The following is a 26264-nucleotide window of genomic DNA, read 5'->3' as shown; positions in this document are numbered from 1 at the left end:
GTTTCATTCCACTTTTTATCATAACTAATAGCTGAGTGCAATAAAGTGACTGTTGAAAACGAATATTATATATATATATATATATATATATATATATATATATATATATATATATATATATATATATATATATATATATATATATATATATATATAATATATATATATATATATTCACATAAATCTGTTATTTAGCAAAACCATTAAAATATAGTTAAAACACACCTTTTGAAACGCAAAAACTTTCAGCTTTATATGTGAATACTCCTGAAAGAAGGTAGGGACAGTCTTACGCATTGAAATATTTTTTTATTTTTTATTTTATTTTATTTATTAATTTTTTTATTTATTTATTTATTTATTTATTTTTGAAGGGCGAGATGAGTCGAGTGACCCTCCTGTCAGTGGCCATGGTGGTGCTGTCCTTCCTACCGGCTACTAATCTCTTCTTCACCGTAGGATTCGTCGTGGCAGAGAGAATCCTTTACATCCCAAGGTACTTTGTAGGATGGGGTTTCGTGTTATTTACTTGGAGTTCAGTTTTCTTCTGAGATACTTGGCTAAGATAGATGGTCCTTGAGAAAAATGAAGAATTAATGTAGATTTATGACAACTAGGTACGTGAACCATAATTCTTAAGATAAATCTTGTTGGTCTCCAAAGGATAATTGCGTTGTTTGGAGGAAATAGTCTGTGATCATGCGTTTACCGAATAGTGCTTATGGTAGTTAAATGTATATTAACAATATTATTCGTACAAAACTTTGCTTTGTGTAAAAAGAAATAATGGATTAGTTGGAAAATGAAGACCAGTGAATTTCAACGAAAATACCGTCCATAGTGATTAAATATATAACAATTTTATTCTTAAAAAATCTCATTTGCTTTGTTAAAGAAAAATTGCCTTATTTAGAAAATAAAAACCCGTTATATTATATGCAGGCATTAAGAGTAAAAGTAACTTTCTCTTATTGGTTTCACGATAACGAATTATGAATGGACTGGGTTGTGTTTATAGTAATTAAGTGACTTACAATATTATTCATGCAGAATTTCCTGTGCTTTGTTAAAAAAAAACTGGAAATATATTAGAAATTAAATCAACCTTATTTTATTGTTTTTATGATAATAAACTATGAAAATTGACTGAACTGTGCTTATAGTGATTAAATATACTATAATAGCATTTGTACAGAATTATTTGCTTTATTTAAAAAAGAAAAAGTGCAATAATTGGAAAATTAAGACCAGTTACTTTCTACGTAGATATTCAGAATAAAATTAACCTCCCTTTATTGTTTCTAATTGGAAAATTAAGAGCAGTTATTTTCCACAAAGATATTAAAAATAAGATTAACTTACTTTTATTGCTTCTACTCGTCCTCCTAAAGTTCGGTACTAAGATATTGATTTTGAAAAAGATTAACTTTTATTGTTTCTGCTTTTCGTCGTAAAGTTTGGTACTAAGATATTAAAGGTAAAATTAACTTTTTATTGTTTTTCATATCTCCTAAAGTTTGGGATGGTCCATCCTGGTCAGCATCGGCGCCAACCGCTGCGGACGATACCGGGCGCCCTTCCTCCTGCTGCTGCTGATCCTTTTCTCCTGCAGGACTCTCCTGAGGAACCGCGATTGGGAGTCCAGGGCGACGCTCTTCAGGTGAGGTCGCGTTGTCTTCTCGCCTGTCCTTTCTTCCTGTATTCTTTGTTCTTCTTTTTCCTGTGTCTGATTATCGTTCGTGAATACAGTAACACCTCAGTTTAACGGGCGCTTTGGAGGGCCTGGTCTTGTGTAAGTAACAAAGTCCGTTAAGTAACACCTCAATTTAACTGACGTTTTAAGGGTCTGGCCTTTCTGATAAGTAACTAAGTCCGTTAAGTAACACTTCAATTTAACGGACGTTTTGGTAGGCCTGGCCTTGTGATAAGGAACCAAGTCCGTTAAGTAACTTAACACCTCAGTTTAGCAGATGCTTTAGAGGTCTGGCCTTTCTGACAAGTAACAAAGGCGTAACTTCAGTTTAACAGATGCTTTAGGAGTCTGGCTTTTCTGATAAGTAACGAAGTCCGGTAAGTAACACTTCAGTTTAACAGATGCTTTAGGAGTCTGGTCTTTCTGATAAGTAACAAAGCCCTTTAAGGAACACCTCAATTTGTCAGACGTTTTAAAGGTCTTGCCTATTTGATAAGTAACTAAGTCCGTAAAGAAACGAAGAACTGATGTTCCAGTCTGCACTTGAACATTTTGTAGATATCTCGCAGCTAACAGCAATTCCACACAGTTACTAACCGAAAATACCCTGCAGTACTTTACACTTGACATTCAGTTTAAGACATATATCTAAAAATAAATTTCTTCTAAAATGGTGACGTAAGGAATATTAATCATAATATGGAAGCATGTTTGAGGACAGACGTCCGCTGAGTGGGCGTCCGTTGAGTTGACGTGTTGCTGTATATCTATTCCTCTTCGTCCAGTGTCTTATTATCGTTTATGAATAATATCTGTTTATAGAATCCTTTTTAATGAGTGGCTATTACATCAGTTTCCACGGCTTTGTCACCTAATGTATGAATGTGACATCATTTCATGGATTCATACTCTTTCTCGTAAGCGTAAGACCAAAAAAAATCGTATCGATCACCAATGACATCATTCCCTTTCGTCCCCCACTACACCCCGAAGGGCGGGGCTGCAGATCCTTCCCAACAATGCTAAAATGCATTACAATTTCGCCAACCTACAGAAGGACCTCGGCAACCCTGCGCTTGCTAAGCACCACTACAGAGAAGCTATTAAGTAAGTGTGCAGATTTCATTTCATTCCCCGTTTTCTAACTTCCTTATCATAAGAGTACAGGTGTTTTATTCCCCGTTTTCTGTCTTACCATAAGAATACAGATATTCCCCGTTTTTTGACAGTTGTTTCGATCCCTGTTTTAAGTAATTTTTATCCTAATTGTACAGATATTTTATTTACCGTATTTTTTGCCAGATCTTTCTCCCAATTGTACAGATATTTTATTTACCGTTTTTTGCCAGATCTTTCTTTCTCAGTTTTCTATCGTATCATAAGAGTACATGTTTTTATCCCCCATTTTCTGATAGATATTTCTTTCCCCGTTTTCTGAGAGATCGTTCTTTCCCAGTTTTCTATGTTATCAAAAGAGTAGATATTTGTTCCTTTCTTCTTTTTTCACCGTTTTCTGTCTGTCCTATCTTAATTGTACAGATATTTCATTCCCCGGTTTCTGACAGATCTTTCTTTCCCGGTTTTCTTTATTCCTTATTCATAAAGTGTTAATTTTCTTCTTCTGAGTGATTGTTTATGATTATATTATTCAAATAAATTTCCCACAAACTCCAAATATCTGCTCCTTATAACTGATGGAAGGAGGAACTACCGGAATACAGAGGAACCCCGAAAATAAAAATTAAATAAAACAGGAGGTTAAAAAAAATGTTTGCGTCCTTTAATTGATAACTGAGAAGAAGTAAACCAGAGCCCAAGGATAAAATACTGAGGTTCTCCCTCCTTGTTGAGAATTACAGAAAACGAGAAATACTTCATCGGAAAACATCTAAGGTTTCCTTAAGTGGTTTCACTCTCTCTTCATATTTAATCAGATTTGACGCTCCGGGACGAAAATTTATGTCAGTCTCACCTCCAGTAATTTACTTACAATTTTTCATATTATTTTATTCATTTGTGAATTCATTTTTTCTTTTCTAATAACTGCTTTCTTTTCTGTGTATTTTCTATTACCTTATGTTACTTCTTTGTGAGAACACCATGTTCTTTGGAAGTATGAATTTCAAATCAGTGTCCTCCGTGGTGGGCTTGTTCCATATAGATAGGGTTCATTTTCTGAATAATAATAATAATAATAATAATAATAATAATAATAATAATAATAATAATAATAATAATAATAATTTCGAGGAAGCGAAGATTTCTCGATGAGTTTTGGCGTAAGAGTTATTTTTTTTAAATCGATTTGAAAACCCAAAAATGTCATGAGTTCTTCCGGAAGGTAAATTTATATATAGATATAGATTGGTTTTTTTTAGACAAGACGATGTTTTTTAGAATCGTACGTTAATTGTGAAAGAGGGAATGGATAGACAAGGGTTTTAATAAACTAAATTAAGTTCCCTCAAAGTACAGTAAATATTGATAGATAGATAGATAGATAGATAGATAGATAGATAGATAGATAGATATATGAAAGGGACATGAATAAGTAAAATAAACATTGATTGAGAGATGTGGTGAAGATACTGTAGATAAAAAGTCATAAATATAGATAAATTCACCTGTGAAAGATAATGAGTACAAATAGATAGTAGATAGACTGTCAAGGCGTAATGAAGATAGGCAGATAGAAAGTGATTAATATGAATCAAATCACCTGTAAAATACAATGAGAATAAATTGATTGATAGATAGATAGATGTATAAGTGAGGAAATGAATAAATAAATATATAGATAAATAAAAAATAACACCTAATACCCAGATGCCAAATAGATAAATAGATAGATAGTTGGATACGATAGATAGACAGACATAGATAAACAGATTAATGAATAAGTATATAAATAAATAACATTTTCATGCCACCCAGACACAGGAACAACCTCACCTGACGTGACTCTGATAAGTAGAACTAAAATGACCTGTAAAATATAATGATGATTGATAGATAAATAGACGGCTAAATGAATAAATAAACAAAGAAAGGAATAAGTAAATAAATAAATAGATAGATAAATAAATAAGTAAATCCAATTTTCATGCCACCCAGACTCAAGAACAACCTCACCTGACCGGACTTTGGCAGTTAAACACTCGCTCCGGACGAGTTGAACGCAAATGTTCGAACGCCGAGCAAATCTCTCTCTCACGTGGGAGACGCAGGTCCTTGTGACCTGAGATTAGATTAATTAAGCGTCCTTGGGCAGGTCAAGGAGCCCTTGAGACCTCATCAACGCAGATTGCAAGTGACATCGCCAGATATTAGTCAGTAGGGAACGTTATGCAGATAAAAAAATTATGTAAAGACGTTTTGCAGTATTTAATCATCTTAGACGTGGTTTTCCAAGAACGTTTGTATGATAATGTCTTGAATTTGTATGTCATAGGTCGAGTGATTTTCAGCTCATTAGTTTGTGCATGAGGTCATAATGTTAAATGTCTTGATATTTACGTTCGAATTGCGCGTGCGAATTCTCAATTTGAGCCCGGAGCAAAGAAGGCTGGTGATGATGGTCTCTCTCTCTCTCTCTCTCTCTCTCTCTCTCTCTCTCTCTCTCTCTCTCTCTCTCTCTCTCTCTCTCCAATTCCTGCAAGCATTCCTGTCCCCAACGAAGAATAAAGAAGGCTCCTACAGATGATTCTCTCTCTCTCTCTCTCTCTCTCTCTCTCTCTCTCTCTCTCTCTCTCTCTCTCTCTCTCTCTCTCAAATTTCTTTTCTTTTTTTTTCACTCTTTTATTAAGCACTACGAGTAAAGAGATCTCCTACAGATGATCACGGGGTCAATCTCTCTCTCTCTCTCTCTCTCTCTCTCTCTCTCTCTCTTAGATTTCTTTTTTTTCTCTCTTTTATTAAGTACTACATTGTAACACCAGTATGCAAAAATCAGAATCATTAGTTCTACCTAAGTATCACTTCAAAATTATGATAGTTCCTAAAAATTATTTTTTCTCCTTATTCCTTAAGTTATCAGTATACTATTTGCATTCGCCTTGACTAATTCTATGTCCTCATGGCGTTATAAGCTTATATTTCAGTAAGAAATAAATATTTCATATATAATCTTTGTGGTGTCTGGTTTCTAATGAACATTATTTCCTGTCGGCTAACCTGTGTTATCTATCCAGGTGGGATCATGTAAACTTACCTTAATAATCACAGCTAATTACTTTCCAGTTATCAGTGAACGTTACACAGATAACATCCACAGGATAACACGTGAATGTCAAAAAGATAACATTTTTATGTTCTATTTCTTACTTTTTTCCAAGACTGTGGCCTGGGCATCCGAGTGCCCATAATAACCTGGGCACTCTTCTGAATGACACTGACGAGGCAGAAGCCCATTTTCGATTGGCACTGAAGACCCACCCACAGCACGCCAGGGCCTATTACAACCTTGCGTCGATTAGGCAGTAAGTCTAAGTCTTAATGTTGGAGGGTATTTTCTTTCAACAGAAGAAGAGAGAGAGAGAGAGAGAGAGAGAGAGAGAGAGAGAGAGAGAGAGAGGGGGGGAAGTTAACAATGTTAGAACTTCTACAACTATAAAAGGAATGACAGAGGCGTGAAGAAATAAATATATTATATATATATATATATATATATATATATATATATATATATATATATATATATATATGGTTAAACAAATCATTTATAACTAACTAACTATATGTGTGTGTGTGTGTATGTATATATATATATATTATATATATATATATATATATATATATATATATATATATATATATAGATATGTAAAAGAGAGAGAGAGAGAGTGAGAGAGAAAGGTAGTCCGTGAATTAAACTCACTCAAGATTTAAGAGATCCATTGTAACTACAACCTGTCACGGTGATTACACTGGATTTAGACCATTAGCTCATAGACCATCCATCAAACCCAACAAAGTTGAATGAATATTAAATGTCACATACATATATTATCTATTTTATAAAGAAATATATATCCCTTTGCCTAGTATTTCCATCAAAGCCTTGGTATCATATAGAATCCTCACCAGTGCCATATTCTAACTCATTTGTTCTTCTTTCCTGCGGATCGCCAGACAGCAGGGTAACCGAGACGAGGCCGTTTCTCTGCTGGAGGAGAGCCTAAGACATGACGCTACCAACAAGGACGCCGTGTGGGCCCTGGCAGGTCTCTACAGGGAGGCAGGAAGGAAGACCGACGCGGAGAACCTGCACTTGATGCTTCTAGGGGCAAGGCCTTCTGATCCAGTCGTGCACAACAATTATGCTGCTTTCCTACATACTATAGGTTCGTTGGTCAAGGCTGTGTTATCACCTATTTATGTGGCTAATAATGTCCATTTTTTATTGGTGTTTCTTTGGTACAGAGTTTTTGACAATTTTTTTTCTTTGACCCAGAGTTTTTGGCAATCATTTTCCTTTGAACCAGAGTTTTTAGCAGTTATTTTTCTTTGCCCCAGAGTTTTTGGCAGCTATTTCACTTTGGCACAGAATTTTTGGCAGTTATTGTACTTTGGCCCAGAGAATTTGCAACAATTTTTCTTTGACCCAGAGTTTTTGGTAGTTATTTTTCTTTGGCCCAGAGTTTTTAGCACTTATTTTACTTTTGCCCAGAGTTTTGAGCAATTAATTTCCTTCGACCCAGAATTTTTGGCAGTTTTTTTTTGACCCAGAGTTTTTGGAAATTGATTATATTTGTCGAAGAGTTTTTGGTAATTATTTTTTTTTTCTAGAGTTTATGGCAGTTATTTTTCTTTGACCCAGAATTTTTCGCAATTACTTCCATTTGAACCAAAGTTTTTAGCAATTTTTTTTGTGGCCAGAGTTTTTAGCAGTTATTTTTCTTTGGCTTAGAGTACATGGTAATTATTTTCCTTTGACCTAGAGTTTTTGGCAATTACTTTCCTTTGGCCCTGAGTTTTTGGAAATTATTTGTCTTTGGCACAGAGATTTTAGAAACGACTTTCCTTTGACCCAGAGATTTGGGCAGTTATTTTCTTTAACCCAGAGTTTCAGGCAATTATTTTCCTCTGACCCTGAGTCTTTGGCAGTTACTTCCATTTGACCCAGAACTTTCAGCAATTATTTTTCTTTGTCCCATAATTTTTTTTGGGTAATTGTAACTTATCGTACGTACACCATAATCGTTAATAGTCATGTATATTGTGTAGAAAGTCAATAGTTCTTAAATGATGTATAATCGTTCCCTAATAATTTAGCGATTATCCCATCCATAACTGTCAGTGTTTGTTTGAAGTGAGTTGATTATAATCCTTATAAATGATTGATGATTATTATTCATTTCATTAGTGACTGCTTGTCCACGGTCGTTTTTTATTTGTTCATTATTTCGTAAACTGCTCTTACTTCATTAATACACGTTTTTAATAGCTTTCAATTTATTGCTCTATCGATTCTCTTTGTAATTCATTTTTCAGTGCAAACTGTAAGACAGGTCTGTTTAACGAGAATTTTCAGCCGTGTTTTATGATAAAAACTTCATTTTTACCCAACAAAAGAAGTTGATATGATATACTTTTATATTCTCTTTTTATTAAGTTTAGCAGGAACCCTTCATTTCATCTCATAACTGTCACAATCAATATTCTGAGCTAGTTACAAATCCTCCATAATTTTATCTTAAACTCTGAGACACATTGAAACTTCTCGATTGTATTGTTATAGTTAAGGGACTCAGCGAATTACTAATTTCTCACTATTCTGAATCCATATCTCTGAGATACAATAATATTCCTAGGTCGGTTTTGTCCTGCAAAATATCTTTGCACATTTGTCGAAAATTACTAGTATGATACTGTAAGCTCTCTCTCTCTCTCTCTCTCTCTCTCTCTCTCTCTCTCTCTCTCTCTCTCTCTCTCTCAATCAGTCAGAAAATGCCAAGGGCACCATCCTTTTAATCAATGTGTTGTTTATAGTCAGAAGCGATTAAACCTCATACTTCCTAAAATAACACTTTTTTTTACGCTTCCTTTAATTTATATCTCCCAGAATTCTACTAAATTTATAATGTTTTCGTAACAGATTCATATTTTCATCACCGTCTTTATAATACGAATAATATCATCGATATAACCTCATAGATTAAAAAAAAAAAACAATGACTTTACTGACACACCTTCATTAGGTCTTTTTAAAAAGAGATTTTTTTTATATTCTTTCAAAGATCTCCCTTATTTTCAGTGGCTCTCTACGTCTTAGGAACGATAAGAGAGAATTCATGTAGTGTACTGCAATTACCAAAACAGTGACTCGAGTCAAACTATCGATAGCTCTGTGAGGTGTGAAAATCAATATATCTTATAAGTGTGTTTTTATATATATATATATATATATATATATATATATATATATATATATATATATATATATATATATATATATATATATATATATATATATATATAGAAAGAATCATGGGGAAACAGACATTAGTAGAATTACCAAAGGGACCTCTTTCAAACTGGATGGTATCTAATAAATACTCCATTAGATACCATCCAGTTTGAATGAGATCCTTTTAGTAAATATACCCTTTCTGTTCTTCATACAGTTCATTTTAACTTTTTGCGGCTTACCATTTTAACTAATGGCCTTAGCCCAAGTCTCTCTCTCTCTCTCTCTCTCTCTCTCTCTCTCTCTCTCTCTCTCTCTCTCTCTCTCTCTCTCTCCAGTGAGTAGATGAAATCTCTTGCCATTTTGGTATAACTATCATTGAAATATATGTATTGCATTTAACTCCTCTTTATAATCGCAAATACAAGCGCCTTTTTTTCTTGCTGATGAATATTAATTGAAATGGTGTGCCCTAGAGAGCTAATTACTTCTCCCGTAGCGTCTCGTCATCATTTGTTTGTATACGTCCATTTTTATCAAAGTTCACTAATATTTATGCTTTTGAAAATATTGTTAACTATTCTTTGACGAATGTCTTTTCAGTTTTCTAAATTACATCAATTTTATGTCTATTTTATCTTTGAATTTTTATCAAAATTTACTCATCTATACGTTTGACAATATAGTTTACCTTTCTTTAATGAATTTCTCTTAAATTTTCAAAGCTATATCATTTTGTGTTTATTTTTTATTCCATATTAACTTTATTTTTATTCACGATAACGAGTATAAAGGTATAAGACACAGCTAGCTTAACGTTCTTTATATTTTCTTTTCTAAAGGAAGGGAAATTCTATCCAAGTTTCCAAGCTATATCACTGTATGTCAGTTTTGTTTTACATTTAAATCGATTTTATGCCTAATTACGAATATGAAGGTATAAGACTCCACTAGTATAAATTTCTCTCGTTTTAAAAAAAATGGAAGATGGAATGTCAAGGATAAAAAGAAATACTTGTTTTTGAAACCTAAAAGCTGCGGATATCAACAAATGTCACGTCGATAATAAGTCTCTCTCTCTCTCTCTCTCTCTCTCTCTCTCTCTCTCTCTCTCTCTCTCTCTCTCTCTCTCTCTCTTCTTCTTCTTCTCTTCCTCTTCTTCTTCTTCTTCCTACATTTCTTTTTCATTTATCTCTCTCTCTCTCTCTCTCTTGCTCTCTCTCTCTCTCTCTCTTCTCTCTTTTCTCTCTTTATTTTGTCCTCTTACTATCTTATTTCTTTTATTTATTTTGTGGCTTACTATCTTAACTAATGGCCACACCCCAAGTTCACTCTCTCTCTCTCTCTCTCTCTCTCTCTCTCTCTCTCTCTCTCTCTCTCTCTCCTCTCTCTCCTACATTTCGTTTTCATTTATTGTGGCTTTCCATCTTAACTAATGGCCACAGTCCAACTCTCTCTCTCTCTCTCTCTCTCTCTCTCTCTCTCTCTCTCTCTCTCTCTCTCTCTCTCTCTCTCTCTCAGTAATTGATGGGTTTCACTGTAGGGATTGTGGAATCAACTGTCAGACTTATGAAGAGAAAGCGTATTTTAAATATAAGCTCTAAGCTTCAACTTCGTCGTTATACATATTTTTCTTTCTCTTCGAGTTAATCTGTTTGTCCCGTATGCGTTGTGTCTCGAGAAAAACCTGGTTTTATTAACTGCAAGATTTATATAAGAAGTCTAGATTACTTGCTGGTAGTACGAGTATAGGTGTCACTCAAAGTGATAAAATGTATGTTCTTTGTATTTTAAAACCAGCATTTGCCACGCTCAGGCAAGTTGTGTTTGAAAAATTCTCTCTCTCTCTCTCTCTCTCTCTCTCTCTCTCTCTCTATATATATATATATATATATATATCTATATATATATATATATATATATATATATATATATATATATATATATATATATATATATATATATATATATATATATATATATACATACATATATACATACATACACACAGATGCGTTTCATGATCTAGTATAACATACCTTAAAAATAAGCCATGACAATACGTATCCTCCTCACTTCCTCACTTCAAAGAGAAGCCAGTTTATAAACATGAGCGTGCTGCACTGTGACGTCACTCGGTCGACATTTCGTGCGTGATTCTCATCGCTGTATATCTCGGGCATCCGTTATGTCTGAATGTCTGACAGGCAACAGAAGTGAGGAAGGATATGTCTTTGAAAATTCCAAGTTCCCCTGATAGCTTAGCTCGTATGCACTAACATTGTGTGGTTAATCCTTAGCCTAGTGGCTGTTCTATATGAAAATCTCCCGATATATCTAGAAGCTTGGTAGTCTTAACATTACCATTTGGTGGTTTATCCTTAGGGCTAGTGATTGCCCTCTAGGAAAATCTCTAGAAATATGTAAAAGCTTGTTGGTCTTAATCCCCTAGTGATTGCTCTCTAAGAAAATCTCTAGAAATATCTAGAAACTTGTTGGTCCTAATATTACCATTTGGTATTTATCCTTAGTCCTTGTGATTGCTCTCTAGGAAAATCTGTAGAAACATCTAGAAACTTGTTGGTCTTAATATTACCATTTGGTATTTATCCTTAGTCCTTGTGATTGCTCTCTAGGAAAATCTGTAGAAACATCTAGAAACTTGTTGGTCTTAATATTACCATTTGGTATTTATCCTTAGTCCTTGTGATTGCTCTCTAGGAAAATCTCTAGAAATATCTAGAAACTTGTTGGTCCTAATATTACCATTTGTTAGTTTATCCTTAGGCCTAGTGATTGCTCTCTAGGAAAATCTCTAGAAATATCTAGAAACTTGGTAGTCTTAATGTCACCATTTGATAGTTTATCCTTAGGCCTAGTGATTCCTCTCAAGGAAAATCTAAAATATCTAGAAACTTGTTGGTCGTAACATTACTATATGGTAGTTTATCCTTAGGCATAGTGATTGCTCTCTAGGAAAAGCTCTTAAAATATTTAGAAACTCTTTGCTTTTTATATAAAGTGTCTCTTTGGACTTATAATTCATATAAGCATTAACTTGATATCAGCAAATGAAAATTACGTCATCTAAAGCCGTTTCGTTAATGTGAGATATCAAATTCTATAACGCCTTTCACCATCTTGCGTCATCAAAGTATATTTATATCGTTCATAACGGAAGCCTTTCTTAAACAATGTCTTATTGGGACATAGATTTATTGGGATGAATATCAAACTATACATGGTTTTCATTATGATTTTTTTTCATATCCACCTTCAAAGAAGACGAATGGACAGATTGCTATTTACCCATGTTGTATATATATATATATATATATATATATATATATATATATATATATATATATATATATATATATATATATATATATATAGAGAGAGAGAGAAGAGAGAGAGAGAGAGAGAGAGAGAAGAGAGAGAGAGAGTAGCCATTGCAACAACAAAACAGGAGACTAAGAGGAAAGAGCAATATATGTTGATATTGATGATACATGATTAAATGCAGTTGATTTGTGTTAGTGTGTATGTGTCTGAGACTGAATAATGATTATATGCAATAATGCTGGGATGAAGCAAGGGAGGTAGCAGGATGTGAGCAGAAAATTAAGAGGAAACTTGCTGTGTCTGTGGGAGTCAAGGTTAAAATATATGAAGGGGTCATTGAGCCAACTCTTCTATATGGTAGTGAAGTGTTGTCGTTGAATGTGAATGAAAGAGGCGATGTTTAAAATGTGCAGAGAATGTGGTATATGAAGGACTGAAAGGATAAGACTGTTTGTGCAGAGAATGTGGTATATGAAGAACTGAAGGGATAAGAAATATGGAGATAAATGAAGTGTTGAAAAGATCAGAATGTTCTGAGTGGTTCAGCCATGTGGAGAGAATGAAAGATTATATATTAGGCCATAGAGTGCATGATCCTGAAGGGGTAGGAGAAGGAGAGGCAGACCTATACATTGGTAAGGAAGGGCCTTAAATGAAGATGAAAGAGTTAGCACAAGATAGAAGTATTTGTGGTAATGCATTTGTTGGATTAAACTCACTGCTGATGAGCCTTTCTTGTAGGCCTATGAAGCTTATGATATCGTGGAAGTATCCTGCACAGGAGATTCATCCGTGATTCATCCATTATAACATGAATATGGCAGTTACCACAGCCAGTCCCTTCTTGGGACAAAACCTTAAATGTTAAGACAGTTCAGCAACAAAAACACTGCCAAAAAAAATTAATAATAAATCTGACGTGACTCCTCCTTCATATGCCGTGGCACTTGTGAGCAATGCCAACACTTATCACTTAATTAACAGGGCGAGGGGACGCTGCACTGAGGCACTACGAGCTGGCACTCGATCTAGACCCGCGACACACCGTGGCACTCATCAACACGGCCAAACTCATGAGGACTCTTCAGCTCGACGCCCAAGCTGAGCTTCTCTACAAAAGGTGGGAACGAGATCGAGGAGGTTCTTTTCTCTCTCTCTCTCTCTCTCTCTCTCTCTCTCTCTCTCTCTCTCTCTCTCTCTCTCTCTCTCTCTCTCTCTCTCCAGGACTGGGTAAAGTCACACAAGTCTACGTGGAGTAATCGATTCTGATATAGTCTGCTATAACAAACAAGGGGCACCGTTTGAGTTTCTCTCTCTCTCTCTCTCTCTCTCTCTCTCTCTCTCTCTCTCTCTCTCTCTCTCTCTCTCTCTCTCTCTCTCTGGGGAAAGTCACATAAGTGAGCCTGGAATAATCCAGTAGTGATCTAACCTTCTGTAACATGGAACGCTTTGAATTCTTAAACATATTTTGCTTTAGTTTGATGACTAAACTCAAATTTAAGTGACTTTTCTCATGACACTAACATAAACGTATAGCTTTTGTGAAGTATTCTGTGTTAATGTATTTTCATTTGCAACGTATTCTGTAAGAATATACTTTCTTCCGTAAAGTTTTCTGTATATATGTATGTATGTATGTATGTGTGTATGTATATATATCTATATATATATATATATATATATATATATATATATATATATATATATATATATATATATATATATATATATATATGTGTTTCTTTTGTAAAGTATTGTGTAAGAATATATCTTCTTTCGTAAAGTATTCTGTAGGTGTAAATTTATAAATATTGCTGCCTTTTGTAAAGTATTCTGTATAAATATACTTTCTTTTGTAAAGTATTCTGTAAGAATATTATTTTCTTTTGTAAGGTATTTTCTGTATAAATGTATATTCTGTTTTTCCACCAGAGCATTAGCAATCTCGTGGGAAGCGGAGGTGGGAGAGAGCTTGGGGAAGTTGTACTTGAACACAGGACGCTTAGAAGATGCTGGGGATATATTATCCACAGTCATCAGACAGAACCCAGAGATGCTCTCTTCGCGAGTTTATTTGGTGAGTTGGATCTCTCTCTCTCTCTCTCTCTCTCTCTCTCTCTCTCTCTCTCTCTCTCTCTCTCTCTCTCTCTCTCTCTCGGTACTATTTGTGTGTGCGTGTTGCTGTTTCCTGCAAGAAGTTTAACTCACTTTGGCTAGTTTTTCCAGTCCTGATATGAAGGTGGCAATCTCTATCTATCTATCTATCTATCTATCTATCTATCTATCTATCTATCTATGTGTGTCAGTTTTTGTGTCTGTCCATATGCACAGTTTCCTGCAAGGAGTATAATGGGAAAATAAAAATGGTATTATTACAAAGCACTTGTTACATTAGACTCCGTTTCCTGTGTTGCTTTACGTAAGTACACATTTTTACTTTTCACTTCTATTTTTTTCGCTGCCTGGTAATGAAAGATGATTTAAATGTTTTATTCGGTTCTCCAGATTTTCAGTGAAAATTATTATTATCGTGGATAAGTTTGGCGTTTTTAAAGTAATTGTATTTTTCTTCGAAATGGTACGAGTTTTTTAGCACTGGCATTTATTTGCGTTGGGATTTTGTCTTTTTTTCTTGTCTATTGAGTAAAAAATATACATATTCTTTTTCTGCAGACTTTCACCCATTTTTCCTTCGTAACATTCATTAGGTCTTTTGAATAATTCATTTACTGCATTGAAAATAACATTATTCCTATGCTTTCTTTCACATTTTAATCAGTGACCTTTCTCTTCCTTAATTGTTTTTGTGCTGAAATGCCAAAAGCAATTCTCAATTTTTTTTAGAGATTTTTCGTTGATTGGTTAAAAAATAAAATAGTTCTCTATTTTGACAAGATTTTTTCCTCTCCTATTTTTTTTCGAAATCGTGGATTTAGTTATTTTATTTTATTTATTTATTTTGTTTTTTTTTTTTTTTGTTTTACAGCTTTTTTGAATGGTTAAAAAACGAAATATTTAAGTTTTCCACTCTGACACATTTTCTTGCCCTCTCCTTTTCCTTTGCTTTGTATTTCGTCTTTTGTTAATCTTTTGTTATTAATCAAAATATGAAACCTTCCCAATCTGACAGATTTCTTGTTCTCTCATTTTCCCTGTCCTTGAATTTATTTTTTGTCTATTTTTTTTTTCTTTGCAGGACAAAAAAAAGCGGTTCTTTTTAGTTTTTGCCTATTTTTTGTCTAAGAGAAAAAAAATCAGATTATTATTGTTGTGTACTCATACTTTACCTGGGAATTTATTTATATTTTTTTTTTTTGTTTTACAGGACAAAATATAAATTATTCCAATTCTGTACTCATACCTTGCCTTGGATTTTATTTTTCTTTATTTTGGGGAGGGCGGTTGTCTTACAGGACCAAAAAAAAAAAAATTAAATAAATTATTCTTGCTCTGTACTGTTACACGTTTATTTTTGCCCCGTCGGAACATTTCTCTAAGTCTTTGGGAGGGGCCTGAGATTTATGAGACAATTAGTGATGCTCGCTGCCCAGGTGGGCCTTTCCCAAGCTTAAAACATTTGAACAGCTTTCTCCGGAAAAAGGATCTCACGTCAACAAGAGAGAGCGTAGAAAGAAGGAGAAAGTTTTTTTTTTAGTGAACACGACGAAGCATCGGTTTCATCATAATTTTAACTTTCTCTTTCCTTTTAGTTTACAGAATTTTTAGTTTGTTGTTTTTATCTAGGTTATAAACTTTTATTATGTGAATTTTAACCTTTTCTTTTCGTTTTGTTTACAGAATTTCTAGTTTGTTTATTTTTATCTAGGTTAAAAAATTCGTTTATGTTGACATAAACTGAATAACAAATGCTGTGACCTATTTAACAAAAATTTGGGAAACTGACATCTACTGGACGTCTTCTTTAGCTAAAGATAATGAGACGTTTCTTTAATGACTATAAAATGTCACGTGACATCGAATTTCATAGAAGGAAATAAAGAAAATTAAATTTACAGTCTTTTCTTAGTGTAAGGGTGTTTTTGTTATGATATTCATTATCTTTAGCTGTTCGGGAATAAACTCTAAATGTATTTGTAAAGAACGTATGTTCCAGAAATTGGAGATTTAGTTGTGATTACTCTGACACCCATCCAACCTATCCCTCTCTCTCTCTCTCTCTCTCTCTCTCTCTCTCTCTCTCTCTCTCTCTCTCTCTCTCTCTCTCTCTTTCAGTTTTGTAATTTCTGCCTCAATCTTTATCTCTCTCTCGTTTTGCTTCTCTCTCTCTCTCTCTCTCTCTCTCTCTCTCTCTCTCTCTCTCTCTCTCTCTCTCGTGTTCATATCTGAGTGGGGGGAAAACCGTAACATATCTGCAACGTAGCAAGATCAACACACATCGTAGCAAGAAGAAGCGTCTTCTTCCTCCGTGAGTATTGAGAGGGAGTAACAACAGCGAAAGCATATCTGACCAAATCAAGGCACTCTCACTAATTAGGTTCCGCCAGGGAATAGTCCACGGGGATATGGAGACGCTTCTTGCTTGCATCAGTCACTAATGCAAGGCGGAAGCAGTGCTTGGACGGATCCGCTGAGCGCAACTGACTGTAATCTTCAAACTCCCGTTTGTGTGAGTTCTCGCTCGTCTGTTGCAAGTCTGCTTGCTGCGAGTGATTGGATGTTTTGGTGTTTTCTTTTTATTTGTTTTCCCGAAGGTTTTGATGTTTTTTTTTTATTTTTTATTGGTACCCAGCCGTGTCTTGCTCTATCTTTTATGTACGCACGTGCACACACACGTATTTATACCAACATTACGTCGTGTTTATGTTTCAGTAAGAGATAAAATACTGTTTTACGTAATGTCTGTTTTTCAGTAAGCGATAAAATACTATTTTACTTAATGTCTCTGTGAAATTCCTGTGGACTTCCCCTTCTGTTTTCTCAAAAATGATGCAAAATAGTTAGTTCTTCATTTCCTTTTCAAGCACCTGTAGGACGGGTGGGGTGGGGGGTTAGTGCCGTTAATGCATCTCATGCGGTGTACTTTAGGCATTACTTAAAGTTCTTTGAAGCATCCCTTCGGCCCCTAGCTGCAACTCCTTTCATTCCTTTTACCGTACCTCCGTTCACATTCTCTTTCTTCCATCTTACGTTCCACATTCTTCCAACAACAGTTCATAGTGCAACTGCGAGGTTTTTACTCATGTTACACCTTTCAAGCCCCTTTACTGATAGTTTCCCTTTCAGAGCTGAATTCGATATTCTATTATATCCTATTCTTTTATTTTTCAAGAAAGAATTTTTCCTTTAAAAAATTAATACTAAAGTCTGTTCATCCATTAGCTTTTAGTAAAAGCTGGACTTGCTTTTCGCTTCATCAAAAAAAAAAAAAACACCGTGTGCTAAAAGTGCTTTGTTGTATTTACATAATTAATGGAATACCCAGTCAGTATAATCTAGGTTGCTGATTTTTCTCATGCACATTTTTTAGTACATCTTCATCTTCTTTATATTTATCAACAACTTTAACATTTCTAAAAATATCAGAACTGATTTTCCTCCCAAAAAACAAAGAATTTTCACTTGTTCCACTTCATTAAATATGTCAGAACTGATTTCCCTGCAAACATAAAACGTTTTGACCTTCTCCACCTTCTTCTTCTTCTTCTTCTGCCCAAGGCTCCCCTCGGCCCCTAGCTGCAACCCCTTTTATTCCTGTTACTGTACCTCCATTCATATTCTTTCTTCCTTCTTACATTTCTTAGCCCTCTTCTAACAACTGTTTCATGGTGCAACTTCAAAAGGTTTTCCTCTTGTTACACCTTTGCAACCTTTTACTCTCAATTTTCCCTTCAGCGTTGAATGACCTCACAGGTCCCAGCGCTTGGCATTCTGCCTAAATCTCTATATTTCATCCCTTTTGTATTTAATAGTAGCAACTTGGAAGTTTTTTGAATAACAAAACTGCTTTTCTTGCAAGAACAAAATATTTTCACCTTTTTAAACTCCTCCTCCTCCTCCTTCTTCTCCTGCCGAAGGCGAGAGTGAAACTTCAGCAGAGGAACTACCTGGAGAGCGAGATCCTTCTTCAGGACGTCTTAGACCAGGAACCTGGGCACAAGGAGGCCCTCTTCCAGCTGTCTGTCCTTTACACCCAGACCAACCGCACCTCCCAGGCGTTCCTGGTCGCTACCCACGCTGCGCAGGGCTGCCTCGCGCCCGCTGCCCTGTGTGCTCATCTCCACGCCCACTACGGAGACCTCCTCAAGGATCGGCAGGAGATCGAAAGAGCCATGGAGGTAGGATTCGCTTGATGAGCGGTGAGGATCCTTGGATAGGATTCTGAGGGTTTCTTTAGCTTGCAGTAGCATAGATTTTATTTATTTATTTATTTATTTATTTATATATTTATTTATTTATTCAATAAATTTACATATTTATTTTTAATTTATTTACTATATATGTATTTATTATATTATATGTTTTTTATGTAATTAATATATATTCATATTAATTAATATATATAATTGATATATTTATTTTTTATTTATTTATTTATTTATTTATTTATGTACTTTGTAAAATAAAACATTTAAATCCCCCTGAAATACAATGAATGGATTTTCCTTTTTCTTTTGTAAATTATGTAATTTTTATAATTTTCAAACGATAAGTGTCAAATTTAGCTGTACCTTGAGAAACGTTCTTATTTATGGATATATATATATATATATATATATATATATATATATATATATATATATATATATATATATATATATATATACATATATATATAATATATATATAACATATTAACTTTCTCATAACAAATACTGACTCTCTAAAATTTGGTCTTAATTTTTGTATTTAATAAAACTGATGTGTTTTCATTTATTTTACATTGTTTCTTTCCTCCCTTAGAGTTACGCCACAGCAGTGAGGCTGGAGCCTTCATTGACGCATGCGTACATCAACCTGGGTGCTCTTTACCATACCAAGGTGAGCAGTGGGATTTAGTTGCATCTGGAAGTCATCTACAACCCCATGATTTTGGTGAAGTTCAGTTATTTGATAATAATAATAATAATAATAATAATAATAATAATAATAATAATAATAATAATAATAATGTAATGTTAAATAGAATGACTGCATCATCTGAGTTCATTTTATCTTGAGTCCTCAGTTTCCCCTATATAATAATAATAATAATAATAATAATAATAATAATAATAATAATAATAATAATAATAATAATGTAATGTTAAATAGAATGACTGCACCATCTGAGTTCATTTTATCTTGAGTCCTCAGTTTCCCTTATAATAATAATAATAATAATAATAATAATAATAATAATAATAATAATAGTGTAATAAATTGCAGCTCAGTTGTATTTGTGTTTCTGTTGCACACATGATTGTTTGTTGATTTTTATAATAATAATAATGATAATAATGTTAATAACGGAACGCCCATGCAACAGTTAATACAATTGAAGTTTTATTTGACGTAATAATTTGTACCCATTTTTGTAAAGCTTTTCATTCAGCTAATCTTGTGACTGAACTTTTTTTCGAAGTGATGAACAGTTTCATAAATCATCAATTTTTCTTTTACCTTCAGTCACATCACTCGGAATACTTATTATCCTCATTATTGAAGATTAAAATATCAAAAATGAGAATATATCCTCATTAAATCATCCCCTGCAAATATGATTTCTGTTGACGCGATGTCAAATATGAATTGGAAAATATCTTTTTTATCTTTTTATTGTGACATTTTAGAGAAAATACGAAAACGTCAGCTTATTGTTTACGATAAAAATATAATTTCAGGTGTTTATTAGATAGAAAGTTTCTCTCTCATCATATATATATATATATATATATATATATATATATATATATATATATATATATATATATATATATATATATATATATACATATATATATACATATATACATATACATATGAAATTTTTATCTGTGATTTATATACAATTATGAAGATGCAAATTTTGTTTTAATATCAATTCACGCTACCTTTGGAATATCCCCGATGTGGGAATTATCACCGAGGGGAAGTTTTATAATTGATAAATGGATCAGTACCATGCCATTCCCGATCCCTCGACACGATACTCTCAACAACTCCAGTCGACGGGCAGACCACTGAGCCACCAAGAGAGGTATAAGTTAATGCCGAGTCTGCCGTACCGAATTACCCGTCGAGAGCGGGAAATCGTTCTTAGTCTCGGTATTAACCCACCTCTACCATGCGAGCTCATTGGTACGTTTGGAACACGCAGCTCTTATTATGAAATTTTTATCACACCGTGATTTATATACAGTCATGAAGCTATAGATGTTGTTTAATATCCAATTCACGCTACCTCGGAAATGTCCCCGATGAGGAATTATCACCGAAGGGGAATTTTTATAAGTGATAAATGGATCAGTACCGCAGGGTCCTGATCCCTCGACACGAACTTTCCAAACAACTCCACCAAGAGAGGTGTAAGTTAATCGAGGGATCGATTGGCGGTACTGATCCATTTATCACTTACAAAATTTCCTTCGGTGATAATTTCATCGGGGATATTCCCGAAGTAGCATGAATTGATATTAAACAACATTTGTAGCTTCATGATTGTATATAAATCACGGTGTGATAAAAATTTCATAATTAGAGTTGCGTGTTCCAAACATACCAATGAGCTCTCATGGTAGAGGTGGGTTAATGCCAGGCTGTACAATTTCCCGCTCGACGGGTAATTGGCACGGCAGACTCGGCATTAACTTATACCTCTTGGTGGCTCAGTGTTTTGACCAAATCGACTGGAGTTGTTGGAAAGTATCGTGTCGAGGGATCAGGACACCCGGCGGTACTGATCCATTTATCACTTATAAAGATTCCCTTCGATGATAATTCCCCATCGGGATATTCCCGAGGTGGCGTGAATTGGATATTAAACAACATTTAACATATACATATATTATTATTACATATACATATATATATACATATATATATATATATATATATATATATATATATATATATATATATATATGTATATGTATGTATGTATATATGTATATATATATATATATATATATATATATATATGTATATATATGTATATATTATATATATATATATATATATATATATATATATATATATATATATATATAATTTCAACTACGAAAATTGCAAAAAATGCATGAGATGAAATAACAAATTAAAACAATTCCCAGCCATATTTGTTAATGGTCCATCATCATTCATTGTTATTTCAGCAAACAAAACTATTCTTGCAATACATAAAGAGAACCTGAAATTTACAAGTGCTCGCTGATACTAGTCTCTATACTTGTTGGTGGTGTAACCTTGTATACTAGTTGTAGTTGACGTCATTTATCTTATTGACTGATTCTGTTGACTCAAGGACAACAAAACGAAGAGTTAGAGTCAGTAAAATGGAGAATAAATATGCATATATCATGAGCAATAACCATAATTTTTCATATGCCTTTATTCATAAGTGGCTTTATGAATAACGGATGGACATTATGTTACTGTATTGCTTCATATATTTGGTCGTTGTATTACTTTCTCTCTCTCTCTCTCTCTCTCTCTCTCTCTCTCTCTCTCTCTCTCTCTCTCCGGGCTGATGATATGTCTTCCTGTTTGGGATTATCTCTCTCTCTCTCTCTCTCTCTCTCTCTCTCTCTCTCTCTCTCTCTCTCTCTCAGTTTATATGATTAATACAAAAATCCTTTTATTGCTCAAACCACATAAGCGCTCACGGAATTGTGCTTGAACTTTCTCCAAACAATCAACCTGTCAATAATAATAATAATAATAATAATAATAATAATAATAATAATTATTATTATTATTATTATTATTATTATTATTATTATTATTATTATTATTATTATTATTATTATTATTATTATTATTATTTAGGATACTAGTTCTGTCCTCAGAAACTCCGACAGTTATATAATCGATTGAAAACGGGAATTGAAAATATGAAAATAAAATTGAACGGAAAGTGACAGCTCACGATTAAAAATTGATATATTACTGGCATGGAGAAAAATATATATAAATTTCGTTGGGCGTTATTTCTCTGTATTTAAATATGCAAAAGCGATAAAATATATGAAAGAACAACTTTAATCATTTATATTTTCATTTTATAATTCTTCTTGTTTTCTTAATAGGACCTTTATTCATTCATTTGTATCCTGAAATGGCACTCGGATGGGTAATAATAATAATAATAATAATAATAGTTTTCTTAACTTTACTGTGTCACAATAAATATGTATTTTTGGCAAGCAAAACAAAAGACTGTTCTGATGTATCATTACACGTACTCTTCTTTCGAAAACAACATTCTGAGAGGATAATAATAATAATACTAATAATAATAATAATAATAATTTTCGTAAGCTATTGTTTCACTATTAACATAAATGTCTGGAAAACGTAATAATAATAATAATAATAATAATAATAATAATAATAATAATAATAATAATAATAATAGTAATTTTCCCAATTGCGGTTTCTCAATTTTGGTGAAATTCTGGAAAAATAATAATAATAATAATAATAATAATAATAATAATAATAATTTTCTTTTCTCCTTCAGGGTGAATACTCCCTGGCGCGGGAGAATTACCTCAAAGCCCGAAGCCTGGATCCAAACAACAGCCTCCTTCAGGAGAACATGGAGAAGCTCCAGCGCCTCCAGAATCTCCAACACTCCTCCTCCTCCTCCTCTTCCTCCCAGACACACCACTGCCTGGGCAACTCCTGACGAAGGCGGTGGATGGGGTGGCTGAAGAAGGGAAGACCTCTCTTGGACACTGGCGTCGCCTTAGCCCGGATTTTCCACCAGTCCTGAGTCTTTCGAGTCTCGAGTCTGCCAAGAGGAAGGAGGTCCCGGATGTGATTTTTACTATTTTTCATTTTTTTTTTTATTATATTAGTTTTGTTGTGGTTACGGTGATATTAGTAGAGTAATTATGTGAAGATAGAATTATTTTTTTTTAATCATCTTAATTTTGTTTTGGTTTAGATGATGTTTATAGAGTAATTATTTTACTTACTTTTCGATTATCTTAATTTTGCTGTGTTTAAGATGATGCTTATAGAGTAATTTATTTAATTTTTAAATTATCTTAGTTTTGTTGTGGGTACGGTGATGTTAAAAGGGTAATTATGTGAAGAAAATGAACACACTAAAGTAAATTGTACATCTAAGATGATATAGCGAGGAATTAAGTATCAGAATAAATTAGATACTTTATTAACTTTGTATATTCAAGATGATATAGTGAAGAATTAAGTATCAGTAAATGAGAAAATGTTTAGTATCTGTTAGAAAATAAGTGGGTTAAAATAAAGTTAGAATATAACAGCACTAAGGTTAAAATGTTGAGCAGAGTGTTAATAAAGTTAATTATATGAGTTTGCTATTACAATAGGGGCCATGTTATTAACAATTCCAGTTATTATATATTTTTACCATTATATTCTCTTTGTTAAATTATATCTACTCAAGTTACGCTTGGTGAAAAGGGCAATGCTGTTCACATAGAGTTTTTAAAACTCCAGATCTTCAAGAAAACCATCATCATCGTCATCATCTTTCAACTTGATACAACTATCAACAACACAATACCCAACGTCCGACGAATCTCGCGGGCTTTCACGTATTGCATTTCGTTTATTCTTTCTGCTTCTGTAAGTTTCTTTATTTTTTAGATTCTTTATTTTTTTGTAGGTAAACTTTATGGTTTAATTACTTAATCAGTTAAAATAACTAAGTAAGGACTAAAGGGACAACATATGGTACTTAGTCATAAATAAAAGCGTGTATTTTAGATAGGCAAAGCCAAAGTGGATAGAACGTAAGTGATTACTATAAACAAGAGCCTAAGTAGGAAAGTAAATAATAAGAAATAAACAAAGTAGAACGGTAAACAATAAAAATTAAACAAATATTGATGATTTGTGATGAACATAGGAGATGAAAAACAACATAAATGTATAAAAACTTAAAATCTTACGGCAAAAACATAGATAAAAAATAGTTTACGAGGAAGTAAACATGAAGTAAATTATAATATATATATATATATATATATATATATATATATATATATATATATATATATATATATATATATATATATATATATATATATATATACTGTATATATATAATCATCATTTCAACATTCCTTAAGCAAAGACATTTTAACATTCTGTAACTCCATTCACAAGCAGAGTTTATGACTGTGCTAAAAATGTGTCGAAAAATATTATCAGTTATATTTCGAAATCCTGTGTGTAAAAAAAATATATACATTTTTTTTAAACGACTCATTGCTCTATTTTTTCAAAGGCTAAACAAGCCTTATATTCCCGCAGACAATTGAGGACCTATTTTTGTATTTAAATGCCGTACGAAAACATTTGCATGTACATATATATATATATATATATATATATATATATATATATATATATATATATATATATATATATATATATATATATATATATACATATATATACATATATATACATACATACATACATTCTGTTATAACTATTACATAATAGCACATTTTCCTTGTGCATAAACTTATAATTTTTATATGTGTATATACACACTTGTATAGAATATGTATATCAGCACACAGAAATTAATCATTTATGCGTAACGTAATTATTCAGTGTACATGTTATTTACACCTTTGTACGAGAGGCATGTCAATGTTCGACGCAAGAAAGGTCGACAGTGTGATTTGTACGTATTTTGTGTCACTAAATTAGCCTTTAAATAAGATTGTAAAAACTATATAGCTCAAGAAAAGGAAAAGGTGATTCTTCAGATAGATGTTTTTGTTCATTGAAGGCAACCATATCATTGTAATGATAAGGAATATATATTATTTTTATATTCGTCAAATTCTCTTTTTCATTTCATGCGATGTATCATATCGCTTGTATCCTAGGGACCTGTTATATTAGGTTAATGAAAGAGCAAAATTAGAAATTTTTATTTTGTGTATCTGTAAAGAACGAATAGTTATCATTATTATTATTTGCATTTAACGATTTTTTTATCGTCATTTCAAGTGGTATCTGAACCATTGATTTTCCAATGTATCTTAAGTACTTAAAAAAAATAAATTAGGCTAATGAAATAAACGCAGGCTTAGAATGTATTACCAAATGTATTTATGTAAACGAAAAGCGAAATAAAAACTGCTTATTCGTCTTTTTCCTCCTTCCCCAAGTTCTCAGAATAAAATGCAGACGAATATTGTAGCTCTCTTTGTCTCCTTGTTCGTGACATGACGAAAGAGAGATAAAGAGGCTTTTTGGGTGTTCTCATAATACTTTATAACTCGCAAGATATGTCTACCCCACTCTTTCCCTTACTCCCCCCCCTACCCCCAGCTGATCTATTTTACGAGAAAATGCTATTTTTGTAGTAAGTAAGCCAATTAAAACTATTTTCGCGAAGCCGTGTTTCACTTACCTTGGAGGAGGCTTGATTCTTTATGTTGGCGCGAATTCTATTATTGAAAACTATTGTTGATGGTTGTTTTGAACAAGAATGGCTGTTACGTATGTAACGGCCAGTTCTGTTCGGTATTATCAATTATTCCTTTACGGGAAAACCCCTTCAGGGGGGGTGCCGTCAGTGCACCTCATGTGGTGCACTGTAGGCATTAGTTGAGGTTCTTTGCAGCGTGGCCTCGGCTCCTAGCT

At 33.2% G+C, this 26264-nt stretch overlaps 1 protein-coding gene across 1 annotated transcript in view; it reads left to right on the top strand.

Annotated features, from left to right (window-relative positions):
• The window catches only part of LOC136832084 (protein O-mannosyl-transferase TMTC1-like), a 117966-nt gene extending 94532 nt beyond the window's left edge, over positions 1-23434 (top strand). Inside the window, exons 9-18 of the mRNA XM_067092715.1 lie at positions 375-496; positions 1517-1660; positions 2687-2800; positions 6028-6171; positions 6824-7035; positions 13431-13566; positions 14379-14523; positions 18482-18742; positions 19368-19445; positions 23125-23434. Coding sequence (XP_066948816.1) covers positions 375-496; positions 1517-1660; positions 2687-2800; positions 6028-6171; positions 6824-7035; positions 13431-13566; positions 14379-14523; positions 18482-18742; positions 19368-19445; positions 23125-23292 — 1524 coding nt within the window. The 3' untranslated portion in view covers positions 23293-23434. The remainder of the gene's footprint in view (positions 1-374; positions 497-1516; positions 1661-2686; positions 2801-6027; positions 6172-6823; positions 7036-13430; positions 13567-14378; positions 14524-18481; positions 18743-19367; positions 19446-23124) is intronic.
• Positions 23435-26264: the final 2830 nt, after the last annotated feature.

The sequence above is a fragment of the Macrobrachium rosenbergii genome, chromosome 49 (genome assembly GCF_040412425.1).
Source record: "Macrobrachium rosenbergii isolate ZJJX-2024 chromosome 49, ASM4041242v1, whole genome shotgun sequence".
In the NCBI taxonomy this organism is placed as follows: Eukaryota; Metazoa; Arthropoda; class Malacostraca; order Decapoda; family Palaemonidae; genus Macrobrachium; species Macrobrachium rosenbergii.
Note: the sequence above shows the minus strand (reverse complement) of the source record. Positions and strands in the feature narration are given on the sequence as shown.